The sequence below is a fragment of the Halichoerus grypus genome, chromosome 1 (assembly GCF_964656455.1).
Source record: "Halichoerus grypus chromosome 1, mHalGry1.hap1.1, whole genome shotgun sequence".
Classification (NCBI taxonomy): Eukaryota; Metazoa; Chordata; class Mammalia; order Carnivora; family Phocidae; genus Halichoerus; species Halichoerus grypus.
Genome location: NC_135712.1, coordinates 210007642 through 210033681, shown reverse-complemented (window position 1 = coordinate 210033681; position 26040 = coordinate 210007642). Strand labels below are relative to the sequence as shown.

The window sequence follows — 26040 nt, the reverse complement described above, 5'->3', positions numbered from 1 at the left end:
TTTCTTTTTCCCTTTTTCAACCAACATCTTATCAATCCCTTTTTAAAAAAATCTTTTTTATTTTTCATTTTTAGAGCCATAGTCTATCCCTTCATTGTAGTTAACCTTATTTTTGGTATATATATATATATAAATATAAGTTGTTCTCTCTTTAAAATTTTGGAATACAGTTTCTTCTAACTGACCAAAATAAACCCTAAATCTCTAGTGTATGGCTTTGTTCTAGTCTCCTGCCTGATCACATTCTCTCCCTTTTTTTTTTTTTTAATCCTCTTCTTTCTTTTTACAACCAACTTCTTATCTTATCAATTCCTTTTATAAAATCTTTTATAATTTTCACCTTTACAGTCATATTCCATCCCTTCATCATATTTACCCTTACTTTTGTACATATATAAGTTTTTCTTTCTTTAAAATTTTGGGAGGCACTTTCTTCTAACTGACCAAAATACGCCCCAAATCTAGTGTGTGGCACTGATCTGTGCACCAGTCTGATCATATTTGATCATATTCTGTTTTTTGTTTGTTTGTTTTTATCTTTTTTTTTCTTTTTTCTTTCTTTCCCTTTCTTTTCCCCCAGTTTCAGGTCTCTTCTGATTTGTTTAGTGTATATTTTTCTGGGGTCGTTGTTACCCTGTTAGCATTTTGTTCTCTCATTCATCTATTCTCCTCTAGACAAAATGACAAGACAGAAAAAATCACCTAAAAAAAAAGAACAAGAGGCAGTACCAACTGCCAGGGACTTAATCAATACGGACGTTAGTAAAATGTCAGAACTAGAGTTCAGAATGACAATTTTAAAGATACTAGCTGGGCTTGAAAAAAGCATGGACGATATTAGAGAAACCCTTTCTGGAGAAATAAAAGAACGAAAATCTAACCAAGTCGAAATCAAAAAAGCTATTAATGAGGTGCAATCAAAAATGGAGGCTCTCACTGCTAGGATAAATGAGGCAGAAGAGAGAATCAGTGATACAGAAGACCAAATGATGGAAAATAAAGAAGCTGAGAAAAAGAGAGATAAACAACTACTGGATCACGAGGGCAGAATTCGAGAGATAAGTGATACCATAAGACGAAACAATATTAGAATAATTGGGATCCCATAAGACGAAGAAAGAGAGAGAGGGGCAAAAGGTATATTGGAGCAAATTATAGCAGAGAACTTCCCTAATTTGGGGAAGGCAACAGGCATCTAAATCCAGGAGGCACAGAGAACCCCCCTCAAAATCAATAAAAATAGGTCAACATCTAATAGTAAAACTTACGAGTCTCAGAGACGAAGAGAAAATCCTGAAAGCAGCTCGGGACAAGAGATCTGTAACCTACAATGGTACAAACATTAGATTGGCAACAGACCTAACCACAGAGACCTGGCAGGCCAGAAAGGACTGGCATGATATATTCAGAGCACTAAATGAGAAAAATATGCAGCCAAGAATACTATATCCAGCTAGGCTGTCATTGAAAATAGAAGGAGAGATAAAAGCTTCCAAGGACAAACAAAAACTAATGGAATTTGCAAACACAAAACCAGCCCTACAAGAAATATTGAAAGGGGTCCTCTAAGCAAAGAGAGAGCCTAAAAGCAACATAGACCAGAAAGGAACACAGACAATACACAGTAACAGTCACCTTACAGGCAATACAATGGCATTAAATTCATATCTTTCAATATTTACCCTGAATGTAAATGGACTAAATGCCCCAGTCAAAAGACACAGGGTATCAGATTGGAAAAAAAAACAAGACCCATCGATATGCTGTCTGCAAGAGACTCATTTTAGACCCAAAGTCACCCCCAGATTGAAAGTGAGGGGATGGAAAACCATTTACCATGCTAACGGACACCAAAAGAAAGCTGGGGTGGCAATCCTTACATCAGACAAATTAGATTTTAAACCAAGGACTGTAATAAGAGATGAGGAAGGACACTATATCCTACTTAAAGGGTCTATCCAACAAGAAGATCTAACAATTGTAAATATCTATGCCCCTAACATGGGAGCAGCCAATTATATAAGCCAATTAATAACAAAAGCAAAGAACACATCGACAACAATACAATTATAGTGGGGGACTTTAACACCCCCCTCACTGAAATGGACAGATCATCTAAGCAAAAGATTAACAAGGAAATAAAGACTTTAAATGACACACTGGACCAAATGGACTTCACAGATATATTCAGAACATTCCATCCCAGAGCAACAGAATACACATTCTTCTCTAGTGCCCATGGAACATTCTCCAGAATAGATCACATCCTAGGTCACAAATCAGGTCTCAACTGGTACCAAAAGATTGGGATCATTCCCTGCATATTTTCAGACCACAATGCTTTGAAACTAGAACTCAATCACAAGAGGAAAATCGGAAAGAACTCAAATACATGGAAGCTAAAGATCATCCTATTAAAGAATGAATGGGTCAACCAGGAAATTAAAGAAGAATTAGAAAAATTCATGGAAACAAATGAAAATGAAAATGCAACTGTTCAAAATCTTTGGGATGCAGCAAAGGCAGTCCTAAGAGGAAAGTATATAGCAATACAAGCCTTTCTCAAGAAACAAGAAAAGTCCCAAATACACAACCTAACCCTACACCTAAAGGAGCTGGAGAAAGAACAGCAAATCAAGCCTAAACCCAGCAGGAGAAGAGAAATAATAAAGATCAGAGCCAAAATCAATGAAATAGAAACCAAAGGAACAGTAGAACAGATCAATGAAACTAGGAGCTGGTTCCTTGAAAGAATTAACAAGATTGATAAACCCCTGGCCAGACTTATCAAATAGAAAAGAGAAATGACCCAAATAAATAAAATCATGAATGAAAGAGGAGAGATCACAACCAACACCAAAGAAATACAAACAATTATAAGAACATATTATGAGCAACTATATGCCAGCAAATTAGATAACCCGGAAGAAATGGATGCATTCCTAGAGATGTATCAACTACCAAAACTGAACCAGGAAGAACTAGAAAATCTGAACAGACCTATAACCACTAAGGAAATTGAAGCAGTAATCAAAAATCTCCCAACAAACAAAAGCCCAGGGCCAGAAGGCTTCCTAGGGGAATTCTACCAAACATTGAAAGAAGAATTAATACCTATTCTTCTGAAACTGTTCCAAAAAATAGAAATGGAAGGAAAACTTCCAAACTCGTTCTATGAGGCCACCATTACCTTGATCCCCAAACCAGACAAAGACCCATCAAAAAGGAGAATTACAGACCCATATCCTTGATGAACATGGCTGCAAAAATTCTCACTGAAATACTAGCCAATAGGATCCAACAGTACATTAAAAGGATTATTCACCATGACCAAATGGGATTTATGCCTCGGCTGCAAGGTTAGTTCAACATCCGCAAATCAATCAATGTGATACAATACATTAATAAAAGAAAGAACAAGAGCCATATGATCCTCCTAATAGATGCAGAAAAAGCATTTGACAAAGTACAGCATCCTTTCTTGATCAAAACTCTTCAGAGTATAGGGATAGAAGGTACATACCTCAATATCATAAAAGGCATCTATGAAAAACCCACAGCGAATATCATTCTCAATGGGGAAAAACTGAGAGCTTTCCCCTTAAGGTCAGGAACCCGGCAGGGATGTCCACTATCACCACTGCTATTCAACATAGTATTAGAAGTCCTAGCCAGAGCAATCAGACAACAAAAAGAAATAAAAGGCATCCGAATCAGCAAAGAAGAAGTCAAACTCTCACTCTTTGCAGATGACATGATACTTTATGTGGAAAACCGAAAAGACTCCACCCCAAAACTGCTAGAACTCATACAGGAATTCACTCAAGTGGCAGGATATAAAATCAATGCACAGAAATCAGTGGCATTCCTATACACCAACAACAAGACAGAAGAAAGAGAAATTAAGGAGTCTATCCCATTTACAATTGCACCCAAAACCATAAGATACCTAGGAATAAATCTAACCAAAGAGGCAAGGAATCTGTACTCAGAAAACTATAAAATACTCATGAAAGAAATTGAGGAAGACACAAAGAAATGGAAAAATGTTCCATGCTCATGGATTGGAAGAACAAATATTGTGAAGATATCAACTAGAGCAATCTACACATTTAATGCAATCCCCATCAAAATACCATCCACTTTTTTCAAAGAAATGGAACAAATAATCCTAAAATTTGTATGGAACCAGAAAAGACCCCAAATAGCCAGAGGAATGTTGAAAAAAGAAAAGCAAAGCTGGTGGCATCACAATTCCGGACTTCAAGCTCTATTACAAAACCGTAATCATCAAGACAGTATGGTACTGGCACAAAAACAGACACATAGATCAATGGAACAGAATAGAGAGCCCAGAAATGGACCCTCAACTCTATGGTCAGCTAATCTTTGACAAAGCAGGGAAGAATGTCCAATGGAAAAAAGACAGTCTCTTCAACAAATGGTGTTGGGAAAATTGGACAACCACATGCTGAAGAATGAAACTGGACCATTTCCTTACATGACACGCAAAAATAGACTCAAAATGGTTGAAAGACCTAAATGTTAGACAGGAGTTCATCAAAATCCTAAAGGAGAACACAGGCAGCAACCTCTTCGACCTCAGCCACAACTTCTTCCTAGAAACATTGCCAAAGGCAAGGGAAGCAAGGGCAAAAATGAACTATTGGGACTTCATCAAGATAAAAAGCTTTTGCACAGCAAAAGAAACAGTCAACAAAACCAAAAGACAACCGACAGAATGGGAAAAGATATTTGCAAATGACATATCAGATAAAGGGCTAGTATCCAAAATCTATAAAGAACTTAAACTCAACACCCAAAGAACAATTGATCCAATCAAGAAATGGGCAGAAGACATGAACAGATATTTTTCCAAAGAAGACATCCAAATGGCCAACAGACACATGAAAAAGTGCTTAACATCGCTCGGCATCAGGGAAATCGAAATCAAAACCTCAATGAGATACCACCTCACACCAGTCAGAATGGTTTTAACCATTTAACCAATTAACAAGTCAGGAAATGATGGATGTTGGCAGGGATGTGGAGAAAGGGGAACCCTCCTACACTGTTGGTGGGAATGCAACCTGGTGCAGCCACTCTGGAAAACAGTATGGAGGTTCCTCAAAAAGTTGAAAATAGAGCTACCATAAGACCCAGCAATTGCACTACTGGGTATTTACCCCAAAGATACAAATGTAGGGATCTGAAGGGGTACGTGCACCCTGATGTTTACAGCAGCAATGTCCACAATAGCCAAACTGTGGAAAGAGCCAAGATGTCCATCGACAGATGAATGGATAAAGAAGATGTGGTATATATATACAATGGAATATTATGCAGCCATCAAAAGGAATGAAATCTTGCCTTTTGTAACGACAGGGATGGAACTGGAGGGTATTATGCTGAGCAAAATAAGTCAATCAGAGAAAGACATGTATCATATGACCTCATTGATATGAGGAATTCTTAATCTCAGGAAACAAACTGAGGGTTGCTGGAGTGGTGGGGGTGGGAGAGATGGGGTGGCTGGGTGATAGACATTGGGGAGGGTATGTGCTATGGTGAGTGCTGTGAATTGTGTAAGACTGTTAAATCACAGACCTGTACCTCTGAAACAAATAATACATTATATGTTAAAAAAAAAGAAGAAGAAGGAGAAGAAGATAGCAGGAGTCGAAGAATGAAGGGGGGGAAATCAGAGGGGGAGACGAACCATGAGAGACTATGGACTCTGAGAAACAAACTGAGGATTCTAGAGGGGACGGGGTTGGGGAGATGGGTTAGCCTGGTGATCGGTATTAAAGAGAGCATGTAATATATGGAGCACTGGGTGTTATGCACAAACAATGAATCATGGAACACTACGTCAAAAACTAATGATGTAATGTATGGTGATTAACATAACAAAAAAACCCAAAAAAACGAAGAGCAAAGTTTGCAGAAAGAAAAAAAAATCACACATGATACTCCTTGCAAACACTTATGATAATAGTAGTCATAACTGCTATGATAAACCTAAATACTCTACCCAGGACTGTGATTGATGCAACCAAGATAAAAATATTCTATGACACACCAAAAACGGTACCTTTCACGGTAAAGATGGTGATTGTCCCAGGTACAACGCTAAGGGAAGAGGTAGAGAGGCTGGTGTTGATTGCCGTGGGGATATCTGGTGACAGCGTGGACGGAGCAGGGCCAGGGATGGATGTCCTGCTAGAGGAGATGACGTCAGTCCTGGAGGCCTCATCGGTAGTATCAGTGGACGTTACAAAAGGGACAGTGACTTTCTCTGAGGCCATGACAGTGTGCCAGGAGGCGCTGGTGTCCCCCAATTCCAGGGCAAGGGATGACGTTGACTGTGTCTCCAACTCAGTAGTTTCAGAAAGGCCAGCTATTCGTGTGGAAACCGTGGCATCCCCACTGAGGAAAGAGGCGACGGTTGGAGTGGTGACTTTCGGTGTCTCTGAGCCCACTGGGGCAGAGGACTGGGATTCCTGTGCAGAAGTGATGGTCCCCACGCTGGTCACTGCTGTGTTCCCGGAAAGGTGGAGTCCCTCTGTAGCGGTAGAGACTTCTGAAATTACCCGGGTCTCAACTGAGGTGCTGCTCAAACCTGAAGGTGAAAATGTCACATTTCCCAAGCTTGTGCTCAATGTGCCGGTGGTGCCCAGTATGCCAGGGTCGCCAGGTGAGGTGGCGGGAACAGGTGGAGAAAGGCCCCTGGTTTGTGATGTGGGGGAAACTAGAGAAGGTGATGTCATGGCATGGGAAGGCACCAGGGACGATGGAGATGTGAGGTCTAGGTCAGAGGAAGGGCTTGTCCGTGACCCATCCTCAGAACCTGTGCCCATGCTTATGGTTACATCTGGGTGTGCAAAACCCTGAGTCCCAGCCATGTGACTCTGTGCCCAGGAGGTTGTGGCTGATGCGTCCGAGGCGCCTGTGCTCTGTGATGTAGCCCCAGGGAGACCTGTTTCGGTGGCCATGGTTACGGCTGTGGACTCTGTCATGACCGGGGAGGTAGACAGCCTGGTGTTGATTGCCGTGGGGATGTCTGGTGACATTGTGGACGGAGCAGGGCCAGGGATGGATGTCCTGCTAGAGGGAATGACGTCAGTCCTGGAGGCCTCATCGGTAGTATCAGTGGACGTTACAGAAGGGACAGTGACTTCCTCTGAGGCCATGACGGTGTGCCGAGAGGTGCTGGTGTCCCCCAGTTCTGGGGCAAGAGATGACGTTGACTGTGTCTCCAACTCTGTGGTTTCAGAAAGGCCAGCCATTCGTGTGGAAACTGTGGCATCCCCACTGAGGAAAGAGGTGACGGTTGGAGTGGTGCCTTTCGGTGTCTCTGAGACCGCTGGGGCAGAGGACTGGGAATCCCGTGCAGAAGTGATGGTCCCCACGCTGGTCACTGCTGTGTTCCCGGAAAGGTGGAGTCCCTCTGTAGCGGTAGAGGCTTCTGAAATTACCCGGGTCTCAACTGAGGTGCTGCTCAAATCTGAAGGTGAAAATGTCACATTTCCCAAGCTTGTGCTCAATGTGCCAGTGGTGCCCAGCGTGCCACGGGTGCCAGGTGAGGTGGCGGGAACAGGTGGAGAAAGGCCCCTGGCTTGTGATATGGGGGAAACTAGAGACGGTGATGTTATGGCATGGGAAGGCACCAGGGACGATGGAGATGTGAGGTCTAGGTCAGAGGAAGGGCTTGTCCGTGACCCATCCTCAGGACCTGTGCCCATGCTTATGGTTACATCTGGGTGTGCAGAACCCTGAGTCCCAGCTGCGTGACTCTCTGCCCAGGAGGCTGTGGCTGATGCATCCGAGGCGCCTGTGCTCTGTGATGTAGCCCCAGGGAGACCTGTTTCGGTGGCCATGGTTACGGCTGTGGACTCTGTCATGACCGGGGAGGTAGACAGCCTGGTGTTGATTGCCGTGGGGATGTCTGGTGACATTGTGGAAGGAGCAGGGCCAGGGATGGATGTCCTGCTAGAGGAGATGACGTCAGTCCTGGAGGCCTCATCGGTAGTATCAGTGGACGTTACAGAAGGGACAGTGACTTTCTCTGAGGCCATGACGGTGTGCCGGGAGGCGCTGGTGTCCCACAGTTCCGGGGCAAGAGATGACGTTGACTGTGTCTCCAACTCTGTGGTTTCAGAAAGGCCAGTCATTCGTGTGGAAACCATGGATTCTCCACTGAGGGAAGAGGTGACGGTTGGAGTGGTACCTTTCGGTGTCTCTGAGCCCGCTGGGGCAGAGGACTGGGAATTCCGTGCAGAAGTGATGGTCCCCACGCTGGTCACTGCTGTGTTCCCGGAAAGGTGGAGTCCCTCTGTAGCGGTAGAGGCTTCTGAAATTACCCGGGTCTCAACTGAGGTGCTGCTCAAATCTGAAGGTGAACTTGTCACATGTCCCAAACTTGTGCTCAATGTGCCAGTGGTGCCCAGCATGCCAGGGGCGCCAGGTGAGGTGGCGGGAACAGGTGGAGAAAGGCCCCTGGCTTGTGATGTGGGGGAAACTAGAGAAGGTGATGTCATGGCATGGGAAGGCACCAGGGACGATGGAGATGTGAGGTCTAGGTCAGAGGAAGGGCTTGTCCGTGACCCATCCTCAGGACCTGTGCCCATGCTTATGGTTACATCTGGGTGTGCAGAACCCTGAGTCCCAGCCGTGTGACTCTCTGGCCAGGAGGCTGTGGCTGATGCATCCGAGGCGCCTGTGCTCTGTGATGTAGCCCCAGGGAGACCTGTTTCGGTGGCCATGGTTACGGCTGTGGACTCTGTCATGACCGGAGAGGTAGACAGCCTGGTGTTGATTGCCGTGGGGATGTCTGGTGACATTGTGGACGGAGCAGGGCCAGGGATGGATGTCCTGCTAGAGGAGATGACGTCAGTCCTGGAGGCCTCATCGGTAGTGTCAGTGGACGTTACAGAAGGGACAGTGACTTTCTCTGAGGCCATGACGGTGTGCCGGGAGGCGCTGGTGTCCCACAGTTCCGGGGCAAGAGATGACGTTGACTGTGTCTCCAACTCTGTGGTTTCAGAAAGGCCAGCCATTCGTGTGGAAACCATGGCATCTCCACTGAGGGAAGAGGTGACGGTTGGAGTGGTGCCTTTCGGTGTCTCTGAGCCCACTGGGGCAGAGGACTGGGAATCCCGTGCAGAAGTGATGGTCCCCACGCTGGTCACTGCTGTGTTCCCGGAAAGGTGGAGTCCCTCTGTAGCGGTAGAGGCTTCTGAAATTACCCGGGTCTCAACTGAGGTGCTGCTCAAATCTGAAGGTGAACTTGTCACATGTCCCAAACTTGTGCTCAATGTGCCAGTGGTGCCCAGCATGCCAGGGGCGCCAGGTGAGGTGGCGGGAACAGGTGGAGAAAGGCCCCTGGCTTGTGATATGGGGGAAACTAGAGAAGGTGATGTTATGGCATGGGAAGGCACCAGGGACGATGGAGATGTGAGGTCTAGGTCAGAGGAAGGGCTTGTCCGTGACCCATCCTCAGAACCTGTGCCCATGCTCATGGTTACATCTGGGTGTGCAGAACCCTGAGTCCCAGCCGCGTGACTCTCTGGCCAGGAGGCTGTGGCTGATGCATCCGAGGCGCCTGTGCTCTGTGATGTAGCCCCAGGGAGACCTGTTTCGGTGGCCATGGTTACGGCTGTGGACTCTGTCATGACCGGGGAGGTAGACAGCCTTGTGTTGATTGCTGTTGGCATGTCTGGTGACAGCGTGGATGGAGCAGGGCCAGGGATGGATGTCTTGCTAGAGTAGATGACGTCAGACCTGGAGGCCTCATCGGCAGTATCAGTGGACGTTACGGAAGGGATAGTGACTTTCTCTGAGGCCATGACGGTATGCCGGGAGGCGCTGGTGTCCCCCAGTTCTGGGGCAAGGGATGACGTTGACTGTGTCTCCAACTCTGTGGTTTCAGAAAGGCCAGCCATTCGTGTGGAAACCGTGGCATCCCCACTGAGGGAAGAGGTGACGGTTGGAGTGGTGCCTTTCGGTGTCTCTGAGCCCGCTGGGTCAGAGGACTGGGATTCCTGTGCAGAAGTGATGGTCCCCACATTGGTCACTGCTGTGTTCCCGGAAAAGTGGAGTCCCTCTGTAGCGGTAGAGGCTTCTGAAATTACCCGGGTCTCAACTGAGGTGCTGCTCAAATCTGAAGGTGAAAATGTCACATTTCCCAAGCTTGTGCTCAATGTGCCAGTGGTGCCCAGCGTGCCACGGGTGCCAGGTGAGGTGGCGGGAACAGGTGGAGAAAGGCCCCTGGCTTGTGATGTGGGGGAAACTAGAGACGGTGATGTTATGGCATGGGAAGGCACCAGGGACGATGGAGATGTGAGGTCTAGGTCAGAGGAAGGGCTTGTCCGTGACCCATCCTCAGGACCTGTGCCCATGCTTATGGTTACATCTGGGTGTGCAGAACCCTGAGTCCCAGCCACGTGACTCTCTGCCCAGGAGGCTGTGGCTGATGCATCCGAGGCGCCTGTGCTCTGTGATGTAGCCCCAGGGAGACCTGTTTCGGTGGCCATGGTTACGGCTGTGGACTCTGTCATGACCGGGGAGGTAGACAGCCTGGTGTTGATTGCCGTGGGGATGTCTGGTGACATTGTGGAAGGAGCAGGGCCAGGGATGGATGTCCTGCTAGAGGAGATGACGTCAGTCCTGGAGGCCTCATCGGTAGTATCAGTGGACGTTACAGAAGGGACAGTGACTTTCTCTGAGGCCATGACGGTGTGCCGGGAGGCGCTGGTGTCCCACAGTTCCGGGGCAAGAGATGACGTTGACTGTGTCTCCAACTCTGTGGTTTCAGAAAGGCCAGTCATTCGTGTGGAAACCATGGATTCTCCACTGAGGGAAGAGGTGACGGTTGGAGTGGTACCTTTCGGTGTCTCTGAGCCCGCTGGGGCAGAGGACTGGGAATTCCGTGCAGAAGTGATGGTCCCCACGCTGGTCACTGCTGTGTTCCCGGAAAGGTGGAGTCCCTCTGTAGCGGTAGAGGCTTCTGAAATTACCCGGGTCTCAACTGAGGTGCTGCTCAAATCTGAAGGTGAACTTGTCACATGTCCCAAACTTGTGCTCAATGTGCCAGTGGTGCCCAGCATGCCAGGGGCGCCAGGTGAGGTGGCGGGAACAGGTGGAGAAAGGCCCCTGGCTTGTGATGTGGGGGAAACTAGAGAAGGTGATGTCATGGCATGGGAAGGCACCAGGGACGATGGAGATGTGAGGTCTAGGTCAGAGGAAGGGCTTGTCCGTGACCCATCCTCAGGACCTGTGCCCATGCTTATGGTTACATCTGGGTGTGCAGAACCCTGAGTCCCAGCCGTGTGACTCTCTGGCCAGGAGGCTGTGGCTGATGCATCCGAGGCGCCTGTGCTCTGTGATGTAGCCCCAGGGAGACCTGTTTCGGTGGCCATGGTTACGGCTGTGGACTCTGTCATGACCGGGGAGGTAGACAGCCTGGTGTTGATTGCTGTTGGCATGTCTGGTGACAGCGTGGACGGAGCAGGGCCAGGGATGGATGTCCTGCTAGAGGAGATGACGTCAGTCCTGGAGGCCTCATCGGTAGTGTCAGTGGACGTTACAGAAGGGACAGTGACTTTCTCTGAGGCCATGACGGTGTGCCGGGAGGCGCTGGTGTCCCACAGTTCCGGGGCAAGAGATGACGTTGACTGTGTCTCCAACTCTGTGGTTTCAGAAAGGCCAGTCATTCGTGTGGAAACCATGGCATCTCCACTGAGGGAAGAGGTGACGGTTGGAGTGGTGCCTTTCGGTGTCTCTGAGCCCACTGGGGCAGAGGACTGGGAATCCCGTGCAGAAGTGATGGTCCCCACGCTGGTCACTGCTGTGTTCCCGGAAAGGTGGAGTCCCTCTGTAGCAGTAGAGGCTTCTGAAATTACCCGGGTCTCAACTGAGGTGCTGCTCAAATCTGAAGGTGAACTTGTCACATGTCCCAAACTTGTGCTCAATGTGCCAGTGGTGCCCAGCATGCCAGGGGCGCCAGGTGAGGTGGCGGGAACAGGTGGAGAAAGGCCCCTGGCTTGTGATGTGGGGGAAACTAGAGAAGGTGATGTTATGGCATGGGAAGGCACCAGGGACGATGGAGATGTGAGGTCTAGGTCAGAGGAAGGGCTTGTCCGTGACCCATCCTCAGAACCTGTGCCCATGCTCATGGTTACATCTGGGTGTGCAGAACCCTGAGTCCCAGCCGCGTGACTCTCTGCCCAGGAGGCTGTGGCTGATGCATCCGAGGCGCCTGTGCTCTGTGATGTAGCCCCAGGGAGACCTGTTTCGGTGGCCATGGTTACGGCTGTGGACTCTGTCATGACCGGGGAGGTAGACAGCCTTGTGTTGATTGCTGTTGGCATGTCTGGTGACAGCGTGGATGGAGCAGGGCCAGGGATGGATGTCTTGCTAGAGTAGATGACGTCAGACCTGGAGGCCTCATCGGCAGTATCAGTGGACGTTACGGAAGGGATAGTGACTTTCTCTGAGGCCATGACGGTATGCCGGGAGGCGCTGGTGTCCCCCAGTTCTGGGGCAAGGGATGACGTTGACTGTGTCTCCAACTCTGTGGTTTCAGAAAGGCCAGCCATTCGTGTGGAAACCGTGGCATCCCCACTGAGGGAAGAGGTGACGGTTGGAGTGGTGCCTTTCGGTGTCTCTGAGCCCGCTGGGGCAGAGGACTGGGATTCCTGTGCAGAAGTGATGGTCCCCACATTGGTCACTGCTGTGTTCCCGGAAAAGTGGAGTCCCTCTGTAGCGGTAGAGGCTTCTGAAATTACCCGGGTCTCAACTGAGGTGCTGCTCAAATCTGAAGGTGAAAATGTCACATTTCCCAAGCTTGTGCTCAATGTGCCAGTGGTGCCCAGCGTGCCACGGGTGCCAGGTGAGGTGGCGGGAACAGGTGGAGAAAGGCCCCTGGCTTGTGATGTGGGGGAAACTAGAGACGGTGATGTTATGGCATGGGAAGGCACCAGGGACGATGGAGATGTGAGGTCTAGGTCAGAGGAAGGGCTTGTCCGTGACCCATCCTCAGGACCTGTGCCCATGCTTATGGTTACATCTGGGTGTGCAGAACCCTGAGTCCCAGCCGCGTGACTCTCTGCCCAGGAGGCTGTGGCTGATGCATCCGAGGCGCCTGTGCTCTGTGATGTAGCCCCAGGGAGACCTGTTTCGGTGGCCATGGTTACGGCTGTGGACTCTGTCATGACCGGGGAGGTAGACAGCCTGGTGTTGATTGCCGTGGGGATGTCTGGTGACATTGTGGAAGGAGCAGGGCCAGGGATGGATGTCCTGCTAGAGGAGATGACGTCAGTCCTGGAGGCCTCATCGGTAGTATCAGTGGACGTTACAGAAGGGACAGTGACTTTCTCTGAGGCCATGACGGTGTGCCGGGAGGCGCTGGTGTCCCACAGTTCCGGGGCAAGAGATGACGTTGACTGTGTCTCCAACTCTGTGGTTTCAGAAAGGCCAGTCATTCGTGTGGAAACCATGGATTCTCCACTGAGGGAAGAGGTGACGGTTGGAGTGGTACCTTTCGGTGTCTCTGAGCCCGCTGGGGCAGAGGACTGGGAATTCCGTGCAGAAGTGATGGTCCCCACGCTGGTCACTGCTGTGTTCCCGGAAAGGTGGAGTCCCTCTGTAGCGGTAGAGGCTTCTGAAATTACCCGGGTCTCAACTGAGGTGCTGCTCAAATCTGAAGGTGAACTTGTCACATGTCCCAAACTTGTGCTCAATGTGCCAGTGGTGCCCAGCATGCCAGGGGCGCCAGGTGAGGTGGCGGGAACAGGTGGAGAAAGGCCCCTGGCTTGTGATGTGGGGGAAACTAGAGAAGGTGATGTCATGGCATGGGAAGGCACCAGGGACGATGGAGATGTGAGGTCTAGGTCAGAGGAAGGGCTTGTCCGTGACCCATCCTCAGGACCTGTGCCCATGCTTATGGTTACATCTGGGTGTGCAGAACCCTGAGTCCCAGCCGTGTGACTCTCTGGCCAGGAGGCTGTGGCTGATGCATCCGAGGCGCCTGTGCTCTGTGATGTAGCCCCAGGGAGACCTGTTTCGGTGGCCATGGTTACGGCTGTGGACTCTGTCATGACCGGGGAGGTAGACAGCCTGGTGTTGATTGCCGTGGGGATGTCTGGTGACATTGTGGACGGAGCAGGGCCAGGGATGGATGTCCTGCTAGAGGAGATGACGTCAGTCCTGGAGGCCTCATCGGTAGTATCAGTGGACGTTACAGAAGGGACAGTGACTTTCTCTGAGGCCATGACGGTGTGCCGGGAGGCGCTGGTGTCCCACAGTTCCGGGGCAAGAGATGACGTTGACTGTGTCTCCAACTCTGTGGTTTCAGAAAGGCCAGTCATTCGTGTGGAAACCATGGCATCTCCACTGAGGGAAGAGGTGACGGTTGGAGTGGTGCCTTTCGGTGTCTCTGAGCCCACTGGGGCAGAGGACTGGGAATCCCGTGCAGAAGTGATGGTCCCCACGCTGGTCACTGCTGTGTTCCCGGAAAGGTGGAGTCCCTCTGTAGCGGTAGAGGCTTCTGAAATTACCCGGGTCTCAACTGAGGTGCTGCTCAAATCTGAAGGTGAACTTGTCACATGTCCCAAACTTGTGCTCAATGTGCCAGTGGTGCCCAGCATGCCAGGGGCGCCAGGTGAGGTGGCGGGAACAGGTGGAGAAAGGCCCCTGGCTTGTGATATGGGGGAAACTAGAGAAGGTGATGTTATGGCATGGGAAGGCACCAGGGACGATGGAGATGTGAGGTCTAGGTCAGAGGAAGGGCTTGTCCGTGACCCATCCTCAGAACCTGTGCCCATGCTCATGGTTACATCTGGGTGTGCAGAACCCTGAGTCCCAGCCGCGTGACTCTCTGGCCAGGAGGCTGTGGCTGATGCATCCGAGGCGCCTGTGCTCTGTGATGTAGCCCCAGGGAGACCTGTTTCGGTGGCCATGGTTACGGCTGTGGACTCTGTCATGACCGGGGAGGTAGACAGCCTTGTGTTGATTGCTGTTGGCATGTCTGGTGACAGCGTGGATGGAGCAGGGCCAGGGATGGATGTCTTGCTAGAGTAGATGACGTCAGACCTGGAGGCCTCATCGGCAGTATCAGTGGACGTTACGGAAGGGATAGTGACTTTCTCTGAGGCCATGACGGTATGCCGGGAGGCGCTGGTGTCCCCCAGTTCTGGGGCAAGGGATGACGTTGACTGTGTCTCCAACTCTGTGGTTTCAGAAAGGCCAGCCATTCGTGTGGAAACCGTGGCATCCCCACTGAGGGAAGAGGTGACGGTTGGAGTGGTGCCTTTCGGTGTCTCTGAGCCCGCTGGGGCAGAGGACTGGGATTCCTGTGCAGAAGTGATGGTCCCCACATTGGTCACTGCTGTGTTCCCGGAAAAGTGGAGTCCCTCTGTAGCGGTAGAGGCTTCTGAAATTACCCGGGTCTCAACTGAGGTGCTGCTCAAATCTGAAGGTGAAAATGTCACATTTCCCAAGCTTGTGCTCAATGTGCCAGTGGTGCCCAGCGTGCCACGGGTGCCAGGTGAGGTGGCGGGAACAGGTGGAGAAAGGCCCCTGGCTTGTGATGTGGGGGAAACTAGAGACGGTGATGTTATGGCATGGGAAGGCACCAGGGACGATGGAGATGTGAGGTCTAGGTCAGAGGAAGGGCTTGTCCGTGACCCATCCTCAGGACCTGTGCCCATGCTTATGGTTACATCTGGGTGTGCAGAACCCTGAGTCCCAGCCGCGTGACTCTCTGCCCAGGAGGCTGTGGCTGATGCATCCGAGGCGCCTGTGCTCTGTGATGTAGCCCCAGGGAGACCTGTTTCGGTGGCCATGGTTACGGCTGTGGACTCTGTCATGACCGGGGAGGTAGACAGCCTGGTGTTGATTGCCGTGGGGATGTCTGGTGACATTGTGGAAGGAGCAGGGCCAGGGATGGATGTCCTGCTAGAGGAGATGACGTCAGTCCTGGAGGCCTCATCGGTAGTATCAGTGGACGTTACAGAAGGGACAGTGACTTTCTCTGAGGCCATGACGGTGTGCCGGGAGGCGCTGGTGTCCCACAGTTCCGGGGCAAGAGATGACGTTGACTGTGTCTCCAACTCTGTGGTTTCAGAAAGGCCAGTCATTCGTGTGGAAACCATGGATTCTCCACTGAGGGAAGAGGTGACGGTTGGAGTGGTACCTTTCGGTGTCTCTGAGCCCGCTGGGGCAGAGGACTGGGAATTCCGTGCAGAAGTGATGGTCCCCACGCTGGTCACTGCTGTGTTCCCGGAAAGGTGGAGTCCCTCTGTAGCGGTAGAGGCTTCTGAAATTACCCGGGTCTCAACTGAGGTGCTGCTCAAATCTGAAGGTGAACTTGTCACATGTCCCAAACTTGTGCTCAATGTGCCAGTGGTGCCCAGCATGCCAGGGGCGCCAGGTGAGGTGGCGGGAACAGGTGGAGAAAGGCCCCTGGCTTGTGATGTGGGGGAAACTAGAGAAGGTGATGTCATGGCATGGGAAGGCACCAGGGACGATGGAGATGTGAGGTCTAGGTCAGAGGAAGGGCTTGTCCGTGACCCATCCTCAGGACCTGTGCCCATGCTTATGGTTACATCTGGGTGTGCAGAACCCTGAGTCCCAGCCGTGTGACTCTCTGGCCAGGAGGCTGTGGCTGATGCATCCGAGGCGCCTGTGCTCTGTGATGTAGCCCCAGGGAGACCTGTTTCGGTGGCCATGGTTACGGCTGTGGACTCTGTCATGACCGGGGAGGTAGACAGCCTGGTGTTGATTGCTGTTGGCATGTCTGGTGACAGCGTGGACGGAGCAGGGCCAGGGATGGATGTCCTGCTAGAGGAGATGACGTCAGTCCTGGAGGCCTCATCGGTAGTGTCAGTGGACGTTACAGAAGGGACAGTGACTTTCTCTGAGGCCATGACGGTGTGCCGGGAGGCGCTGGTGTCCCACAGTTCCGGGGCAAGAGATGACGTTGACTGTGTCTCCAACTCTGTGGTTTCAGAAAGGCCAGTCATTCGTGTGGAAACCATGGCATCTCCACTGAGGGAAGAGGTGACGGTTGGAGTGGTGCCTTTCGGTGTCTCTGAGCCCACTGGGGCAGAGGACTGGGAATCCCGTGCAGAAGTGATGGTCCCCACGCTGGTCACTGCTGTGTTCCCGGAAAGGTGGAGTCCCTCTGTAGCAGTAGAGGCTTCTGAAATTACCCGGGTCTCAACTGAGGTGCTGCTCAAATCTGAAGGTGAACTTGTCACATGTCCCAAACTTGTGCTCAATGTGCCAGTGGTGCCCAGCATGCCAGGGGCGCCAGGTGAGGTGGCGGGAACAGGTGGAGAAAGGCCCCTGGCTTGTGATGTGGGGGAAACTAGAGAAGGTGATGTTATGGCATGGGAAGGCACCAGGGACGATGGAGATGTGAGGTCTAGGTCAGAGGAAGGGCTTGTCCGTGACCCATCCTCAGAACCTGTGCCCATGCTCATGGTTACATCTGGGTGTGCAGAACCCTGAGTCCCAGCCGCGTGACTCTCTGCCCAGGAGGCTGTGGCTGATGCATCCGAGGCGCCTGTGCTCTGTGATGTAGCCCCAGGGAGACCTGTTTCGGTGGCCATGGTTACGGCTGTGGACTCTGTCATGACCGGGGAGGTAGACAGCCTTGTGTTGATTGCTGTTGGCATGTCTGGTGACAGCGTGGATGGAGCAGGGCCAGGGATGGATGTCTTGCTAGAGTAGATGACGTCAGACCTGGAGGCCTCATCGGCAGTATCAGTGGACGTTACGGAAGGGATAGTGACTTTCTCTGAGGCCATGACGGTATGCCGGGAGGCGCTGGTGTCCCCCAGTTCTGGGGCAAGGGATGACGTTGACTGTGTCTCCAACTCTGTGGTTTCAGAAAGGCCAGCCATTCGTGTGGAAACCGTGGCATCCCCACTGAGGGAAGAGGTGACGGTTGGAGTGGTGCCTTTCGGTGTCTCTGAGCCCGCTGGGGCAGAGGACTGGGATTCCTGTGCAGAAGTGATGGTCCCCACATTGGTCACTGCTGTGTTCCCGGAAAAGTGGAGTCCCTCTGTAGCGGTAGAGGCTTCTGAAATTACCCGGGTCTCAACTGAGGTGCTGCTCAAATCTGAAGGTGAAAATGTCACATTTCCCAAGCTTGTGCTCAATGTGCCAGTGGTGCCCAGCGTGCCACGGGTGCCAGGTGAGGTGGCGGGAACAGGTGGAGAAAGGCCCCTGGCTTGTGATGTGGGGGAAACTAGAGACGGTGATGTTATGGCATGGGAAGGCACCAGGGACGATGGAGATGTGAGGTCTAGGTCAGAGGAAGGGCTTGTCCGTGACCCATCCTCAGGACCTGTGCCCATGCTTATGGTTACATCTGGGTGTGCAGAACCCTGAGTCCCAGCCGCGTGACTCTCTGCCCAGGAGGCTGTGGCTGATGCATCCGAGGCGCCTGTGCTCTGTGATGTAGCCCCAGGGAGACCTGTTTCGGTGGCCATGGTTACGGCTGTGGACTCTGTCATGACCGGGGAGGTAGACAGCCTGGTGTTGATTGCCGTGGGGATGTCTGGTGACATTGTGGAAGGAGCAGGGCCAGGGATGGATGTCCTGCTAGAGGAGATGACGTCAGTCCTGGAGGCCTCATCGGTAGTATCAGTGGACGTTACAGAAGGGACAGTGACTTTCTCTGAGGCCATGACGGTGTGCCGGGAGGCGCTGGTGTCCCACAGTTCCGGGGCAAGAGATGACGTTGACTGTGTCTCCAACTCTGTGGTTTCAGAAAGGCCAGTCATTCGTGTGGAAACCATGGATTCTCCACTGAGGGAAGAGGTGACGGTTGGAGTGGTACCTTTCGGTGTCTCTGAGCCCGCTGGGGCAGAGGACTGGGAATTCCGTGCAGAAGTGATGGTCCCCACGCTGGTCACTGCTGTGTTCCCGGAAAGGTGGAGTCCCTCTGTAGCGGTAGAGGCTTCTGAAATTACCCGGGTCTCAACTGAGGTGCTGCTCAAATCTGAAGGTGAACTTGTCACATGTCCCAAACTTGTGCTCAATGTGCCAGTGGTGCCCAGCATGCCAGGGGCGCCAGGTGAGGTGGCGGGAACAGGTGGAGAAAGGCCCCTGGCTTGTGATGTGGGGGAAACTAGAGAAGGTGATGTCATGGCATGGGAAGGCACCAGGGACGATGGAGATGTGAGGTCTAGGTCAGAGGAAGGGCTTGTCCGTGACCCATCCTCAGGACCTGTGCCCATGCTTATGGTTACATCTGGGTGTGCAGAACCCTGAGTCCCAGCCGTGTGACTCTCTGGCCAGGAGGCTGTGGCTGATGCATCCGAGGCGCCTGTGCTCTGTGATGTAGCCCCAGGGAGACCTGTTTCGGTGGCCATGGTTACGGCTGTGGACTCTGTCATGACCGGGGAGGTAGACAGCCTGGTGTTGATTGCCGTGGGGATGTCTGGTGACATTGTGGACGGAGCAGGGCCAGGGATGGATGTCCTGCTAGAGGAGATGACGTCAGTCCTGGAGGCCTCATCGGTAGTATCAGTGGACGTTACAGAAGGGACAGTGACTTTCTCTGAGGCCATGACGGTGTGCCGGGAGGCGCTGGTGTCCCACAGTTCCGGGGCAAGAGATGACGTTGACTGTGTCTCCAACTCTGTGGTTTCAGAAAGGCCAGTCATTCGTGTGGAAACCATGGCATCTCCACTGAGGGAAGAGGTGACGGTTGGAGTGGTGCCTTTCGGTGTCTCTGAGCCCACTGGGGCAGAGGACTGGGAATCCCGTGCAGAAGTGATGGTCCCCACGCTGGTCACTGCTGTGTTCCCGGAAAGGTGGAGTCCCTCTGTAGCGGTAGAGGCTTCTGAAATTACCCGGGTCTCAACTGAGGTGCTGCTCAAATCTGAAGGTGAACTTGTCACATGTCCCAAACTTGTGCTCAATGTGCCAGTGGTGCCCAGCATGCCAGGGGCGCCAGGTGAGGTGGCGGGAACAGGTGGAGAAAGGCCCCTGGCTTGTGATATGGGGGAAACTAGAGAAGGTGATGTTATGGCATGGGAAGGCACCAGGGACGATGGAGATGTGAGGTCTAGGTCAGAGGAAGGGCTTGTCCGTGACCCATCCTCAGAACCTGTGCCCATGCTCATGGTTACATCTGGGTGTGCAGAACCCTGAGTCCCAGCCGCGTGACTCTCTGGCCAGGAGGCTGTGGCTGATGCATCCGAGGCGCCTGTGCTCTGTGATGTAGCCCCAGGGAGACCTGTTTCGGTGGCCATGGTTACGGCTGTGGACTCTGTCATGACCGGGGAGGTAGACAGCCTTGTGTTGATTGCTGTTGGCATGTCTGGTGACAGCGTGGATGGAGCAGGGCCAGGGATGGATGTCTTGCTAGAGTAGATGACGTCAGACCTGGAGGCCTCATCGGCAGTATCAGTGGACGTTACGGAAGGGATAGTGACTTTCTCTGAGGCCATGACGGTATGCCGGGAGGCGCTGGTGTCCCCCAGTTCTGGGGCAAGGGATGACGTTGACTGTGTCTCCAACTCTGTGGTTTCAGAAAGGCCAGCCATTCGTGTGGAAACCGTGGCATCCCCACTGAGGGAAGAGGTGACGGTTGGAGTGGTGCCTTTCGGTGTCTCTGAGCCCGCTGGGGCAGAGGACTGGGATTCCTGTGCAGAAGTGATGGTCCCCACATTGGTCACTGCTGTGTTCCCGGAAAAGTGGAGTCCCTCTGTAGCGGTAGAGGCTTCTGAAATTACCCGGGTCTCAACTGAGGTGCTGCTCAAATCTGAAGGTGAAAATGTCACATTTCCCAAGCTTGTGCTCAATGTGCCAGTGGTGCCCAGCGTGCCACGGGTGCCAGGTGAGGTGGCGGGAACAGGTGGAGAAAGGCCCCTGGCTTGTGATGTGGGGGAAACTAGAGACGGTGATGTTATGGCATGGGAAGGCACCAGGGACGATGGAGATGTGAGGTCTAGGTCAGAGGAAGGGCTTGTCCGTGACCCATCCTCAGGACCTATGCCCATGCTTATGGTTACATCTGGGTGTGCAGAACCCTGAGTCCCAGCCGCGTGACTCTCTGCCCAGGAGGCTGTGGCTGATGCATCCGAGGCGCCTGTGCTCTGTGATGTAGCCCCAGGGAGACCTGTTTCGGTGGCCATGGTTAAGGCTGTGGACTCTGTCATGACCGGGGAGGTAGACAGCCTGGTGTTGATTGCCGTGGGGATGTCTGGTGACATTGTGGAAGGAGCAGGGCCAGGGATGGATGTCCTGCTAGAGGAGATGACGTCAGTCCTGGAGGCCTCATCGGTAGTATCAGTGGACGTTACAGAAGGGACAGTGACTTTCTCTGAGGCCATGACGGTGTGCCGGGAGGCGCTGGTGTCCCACAGTTCCGGGGCAAGAGATGACGTTGACTGTGTCTCCAACTCTGTGGTTTCAGAAAGGCCAGTCATTCGTGTGGAAACCATGGATTCTCCACTGAGGGAAGAGGTGACGGTTGGAGTGGTACCTTTCGGTGTCTCTGAGCCCGCTGGGGCAGAGGACTGGGAATTCCGTGCAGAAGTGATGGTCCCCACGCTGGTCACTGCTGTGTTCCCGGAAAGGTGGAGTCCCTCTGTAGCGGTAGAGGCTTCTGAAATTACCCGGGTCTCAACTGAGGTGCTGCTCAAATCTGAAGGTGAACTTGTCACATGTCCCAAACTTGTGCTCAATGTGCCAGTGGTGCCCAGCATGCCAGGGGCGCCAGGTGAGGTGGCGGGAACAGGTGGAGAAAGGCCCCTGGCTTGTGATGTGGGGGAAACTAGAGAAGGTGATGTCATGGCATGGGAAGGCACCAGGGACGATGGAGATGTGAGGTCTAGGTCAGAGGAAGGGCTTGTCCGTGACCCATCCTCAGGACCTGTGCCCATGCTTATGGTTACATCTGGGTGTGCAGAACCCTGAGTCCCAGCCGTGTGACTCTCTGGCCAGGAGGCTGTGGCTGATGCATCCGAGGCGCCTGTGCTCTGTGATGTAGCCCCAGGGAGACCTGTTTCGGTGGCCATGGTTACGGCTGTGGACTCTGTCATGACCGGGGAGGTAGACAGCCTGGTGTTGATTGCCGTGGGGATGTCTGGTGACATTGTGGACGGAGCAGGGCCAGGGATGGATGTCCTGCTAGAGGAGATGACGTCAGTCCTGGAGGCCTCATCGGTAGTATCAGTGGACGTTACAGAAGGGACAGTGACTTTCTCTGAGGCCATGACGGTGTGCCGGGAGGCGCTGGTGTCCCACAGTTCCGGGGCAAGAGATGACGTTGACTGTGTCTCCAACTCTGTGGTTTCAGAAAGGCCAGTCATTCGTGTGGAAACCATGGCATCTCCACTGAGGGAAGAGGTGACGGTTGGAGTGGTGCCTTTCGGTGTCTCTGAGCCCACTGGGGCAGAGGACTGGGAATCCCGTGCAGAAGTGATGGTCCCCACGCTGGTCACTGCTGTGTTCCCGGAAAGGTGGAGTCCCTCTGTAGCGGTAGAGGCTTCTGAAATTACCCGGGTCTCAACTGAGGTGCTGCTCAAATCTGAAGGTGAACTTGTCACATGTCCCAAACTTGTGCTCAATGTGCCAGTGGTGCCCAGCATGCCAGGGGCGCCAGGTGAGGTGGCGGGAACAGGTGGAGAAAGGCCCCTGGCTTGTGATATGGGGGAAACTAGAGAAGGTGATGTTATGGCATGGGAAGGCACCAGGGACGATGGAGATGTGAGGTCTAGGTCAGAGGAAGGGCTTGTCCGTGACCCATCCTCAGAACCTGTGCCCATGCTCATGGTTACATCTGGGTGTGCAGAACCCTGAGTCCCAGCCGCGTGACTCTCTGGCCAGGAGGCTGTGGCTGATGCATCCGAGGCGCCTGTGCTCTGTGATGTAGCCCCAGGGAGACCTGTTTCGGTGGCCATGGTTACGGCTGTGGACTCTGTCATGACCGGGGAGGTAGACAGCCTTGTGTTGATTGCTGTTGGCATGTCTGGTGACAGCGTGGATGGAGCAGGGCCAGGGATGGATGTCTTGCTAGAGTAGATGACGTCAGACCTGGAGGCCTCATCGGCAGTATCAGTGGACGTTACGGAAGGGATAGTGACTTTCTCTGAGGCCATGACGGTATGCCGGGAGGTGCTGGTGTCCCCCAGTTCTGGGGCAAGGGATGACGTTGACTGTGTCTCCAACTCTGTGGTTTCAGAAAGGCCAGCCATTCGTGTGGAAACCGTGGCATCCCCACTGAGGGAAGAGGTGACGGTTGGAGTGGTGCCTTTCGGTGTCTCTGAGCCCGCTGGGGCAGAGGACTGGGATTCCTGTGCAGAAGTGATGGTCCCCACATTGGTCACTGCTGTGTTCCCGGAAAAGTGGAGTCCCTCTGTAGCGGTAGAGGCTTCTGAAATTACCCGGGTCTCAACTGAGGTGCTGCTCAAATCTGAAGGTGAAAATGTCACATTTCCCAAGCTTGTGCTCAATGTGCCAGTGGTGCCCAGCGTGCCACGGGTGCCAGGTGAGGTGGCGGGAACAGGTGGAGAAAGGCCCCTGGCTTGTGATGTGGGGGAAACTAGAGACGGTGATGTTATGGCATGGGAAGGCACCAGGGACGATGGAGATGTGAGGTCTAGGTCAGAGGAAGGGCTTGTCCGTGACCCATCCTCAGGACCTGTGCCCATGCTTATGGTTACATCTGGGTGTGCAGAACCCTGAGTCCCAGCCGCGTGACTCTCTGCCCAGGAGGCTGTGGCTGATGCATCCGAGGCGCCTGTGCTCTGTGATGTAGCCCCAGGGAGACCTGTTTCGGTGGCCATGGTTACGGCTGTGGACTCTGTCATGATCGGGGAGGTAGACAGCCTGGTGTTGATTGCCGTGGGGATGTCTGGTGACATTGTGGAAGGAGCAGGGCCAGGGATGGATGTCCTGCTAGAGGAGATGACGTCAGTCCTGGAGGCCTCATCGGTAGTATCAGTGGACGTTACAGAAGGGACAGTGACTTTCTCTGAGGCCATGACGGTGTGCCTGGAGGCGCTGGTGTCCCACAGTTCCGGGGCAAGAGATGACGTTGACTGTGTCTCCAACTCTGTGGTTTCAGAAAGGCCAGTCATTCGTGTGGAAACCATGGATTCTCCACTGAGGGAAGAGGTGACGGTTGGAGTGGTACCTTTCGGTGTCTCTGAGCCCGCTGGGGCAGAGGACTGGGAATTCCGTGCAGAAGTGATGGTCCCCACGCTGGTCACTGCTGTGTTCCCGGAAAGGTGGAGTCCCTCTGTAGCGGTAGAGGCTTCTGAAATTACCCGGGTCTCAACTGAGGTGCTGCTCAAATCTGAAGGTGAACTTGTCACATGTCCCAAACTTGTGCTCAATGTGCCAGTGGTGCCCAGCATGCCAGGGGCGCCAGGTGAGGTGGCGGGAACAGGTGGAGAAAGGCCCCTGGCTTGTGATGTGGGGGAAACTAGAGAAGGTGATGTCATGGCATGGGAAGGCACCAGGGACGATGGAGATGTGAGGTCTAGGTCAGAGGAAGGGCTTGTCCGTGACCCATCCTCAGGACCTGTGCCCATGCTTATGGTTACATCTGGGTGTGCAGAACCCTGAGTCCCAGCCGTGTGACTCTCTGGCCAGGAGGCTGTGGCTGATGCATCCGAGGCGCCTGTGCTCTGTGATGTAGCCCCAGGGAGACCTGTTTCGGTGGCCATGGTTACGGCTGTGGACTCTGTCATGACCGGGGAGGTAGACAGCCTGGTGTTGATTGCTGTTGGCATGTCTGGTGACAGCGTGGACGGAGCAGGGCCAGGGATGGATGTCCTGCTAGAGGAGATGACGTCAGTCCTGGAGGCCTCATCGGTAGTGTCAGTGGACGTTACAGAAGGGACAGTGACTTTCTCTGAGGCCATGACGGTGTGCCGGGAGGCGCTGGTGTCCCACAGTTCCGGGGCAAGAGATGACGTTGACTGTGTCTCCAACTCTGTGGTTTCAGAAAGGCCAGCCATTCGTGTGGAAACCATGGCATCTCCACTGAGGGAAGAGGTGACGGTTGGAGTGGTGCCTTTCGGTGTCTCTGAGCCCACTGGGGCAGAGGACTGGGAATCCCGTGCAGAAGTGATGGTCCCCACGCTGGTCACTGCTGTGTTCCCGGAAAGGTGGAGTCCCTCTGTAGCGGTAGAGGCTTCTGAAATTACCCGGGTCTCAACTGAGGTGCTGCTCAAATCTGAAGGTGAACTTGTCACATGTCCCAAACTTGTGCTCAATGTGCCAGTGGTGCCCAGCATGCCAGGGGCGCCAGGTGAGGTGGCGGGAACAGGTGGAGAAAGGCCCCTGGCTTGTGATGTGGGGGAAACTAGAGAAGGTGATGTCATGGCATGGGAAGGCACCAGGGACGATGGAGATGTGAGGTCTAGGTCAGAGGAAGGGCTTTTCCGTGACCCATCCTCAGAACCTGTGCCCATGCTCATGGTTACATCTGGGTGTGCAGAACCCTGAGTCCCAGCCGCGTGACTCTCTGCCCAGGAGGCTGTGGCTGATGCATCCGAGGCGCCTGTGCTCTGTGATGTAGCCCCAGGGAGACCTGTTTCGGTGGCCATGGTTACGGCTGTGGACTCTGTCATGACCGGGGAGGTAGACAGCCTTGTGTTGATTGCTGTTGGCATGTCTGGTGACAGCGTGGACGGAGCAGGGCCAGGGATGGATGTCTTGCTAGAGTAGATGACGTCAGACCTGGAGGCCTCATCGGCAGTATCAGTGGACGTTACGGAAGGGATAGTGACTTTCTCTGAGGCCATGACGGTGTGCCGGGAGGCGCTGGTGTCCCCCAGTTCTGGGGCAAGGGATGACGTTGACTGTGTCTCCAACTCTGTGGTTTCAGAAAGGCCAGCCATTCGTGTGGAAACCGTGGCATCCCCACTGAGGGAAGAGGTGACGGTTGGAGTGGTGCCTTTCGGTGTCTCTGAGCCCACTGGGGCAGAGGACTGGGATTCCTGTGCAGAAGTGATGGTCCCCACATTGGTCACTGCTGTGTTCCCGGAAAGGTGGAGTCCCTCTGTA

At 52.9% G+C, this 26040-nt stretch overlaps 2 protein-coding genes across 2 annotated transcripts in view; both read right to left on the bottom strand.

The window, feature by feature from the left end:
• Positions 1-14960, bottom strand: part of MUC16 (mucin 16, cell surface associated) — a 73988-nt gene extending 59028 nt beyond the window's left edge. The window contains 1 exon segment of the mRNA XM_078059519.1: positions 6095-14960. Coding sequence (XP_077915645.1) covers positions 6095-14960 — 8866 coding nt within the window.
• A 3145-nt stretch (positions 14961-18105) lies between these two features.
• On the bottom strand, positions 18106-19385 carry LOC144379590 (mucin-16-like). Its single transcript, XM_078059506.1, has 3 exons — positions 19370-19385; positions 18343-18955; positions 18106-18256 (listed from the first exon to the last, which is right to left on the bottom strand). The coding sequence occupies exons 1-3, from the start codon at positions 19383-19385 to the stop codon at positions 18106-18108; spliced, it is 780 nt and encodes a 259-aa protein (XP_077915632.1).
• Between the last annotated feature and the right edge of the window lie 6655 nt (positions 19386-26040).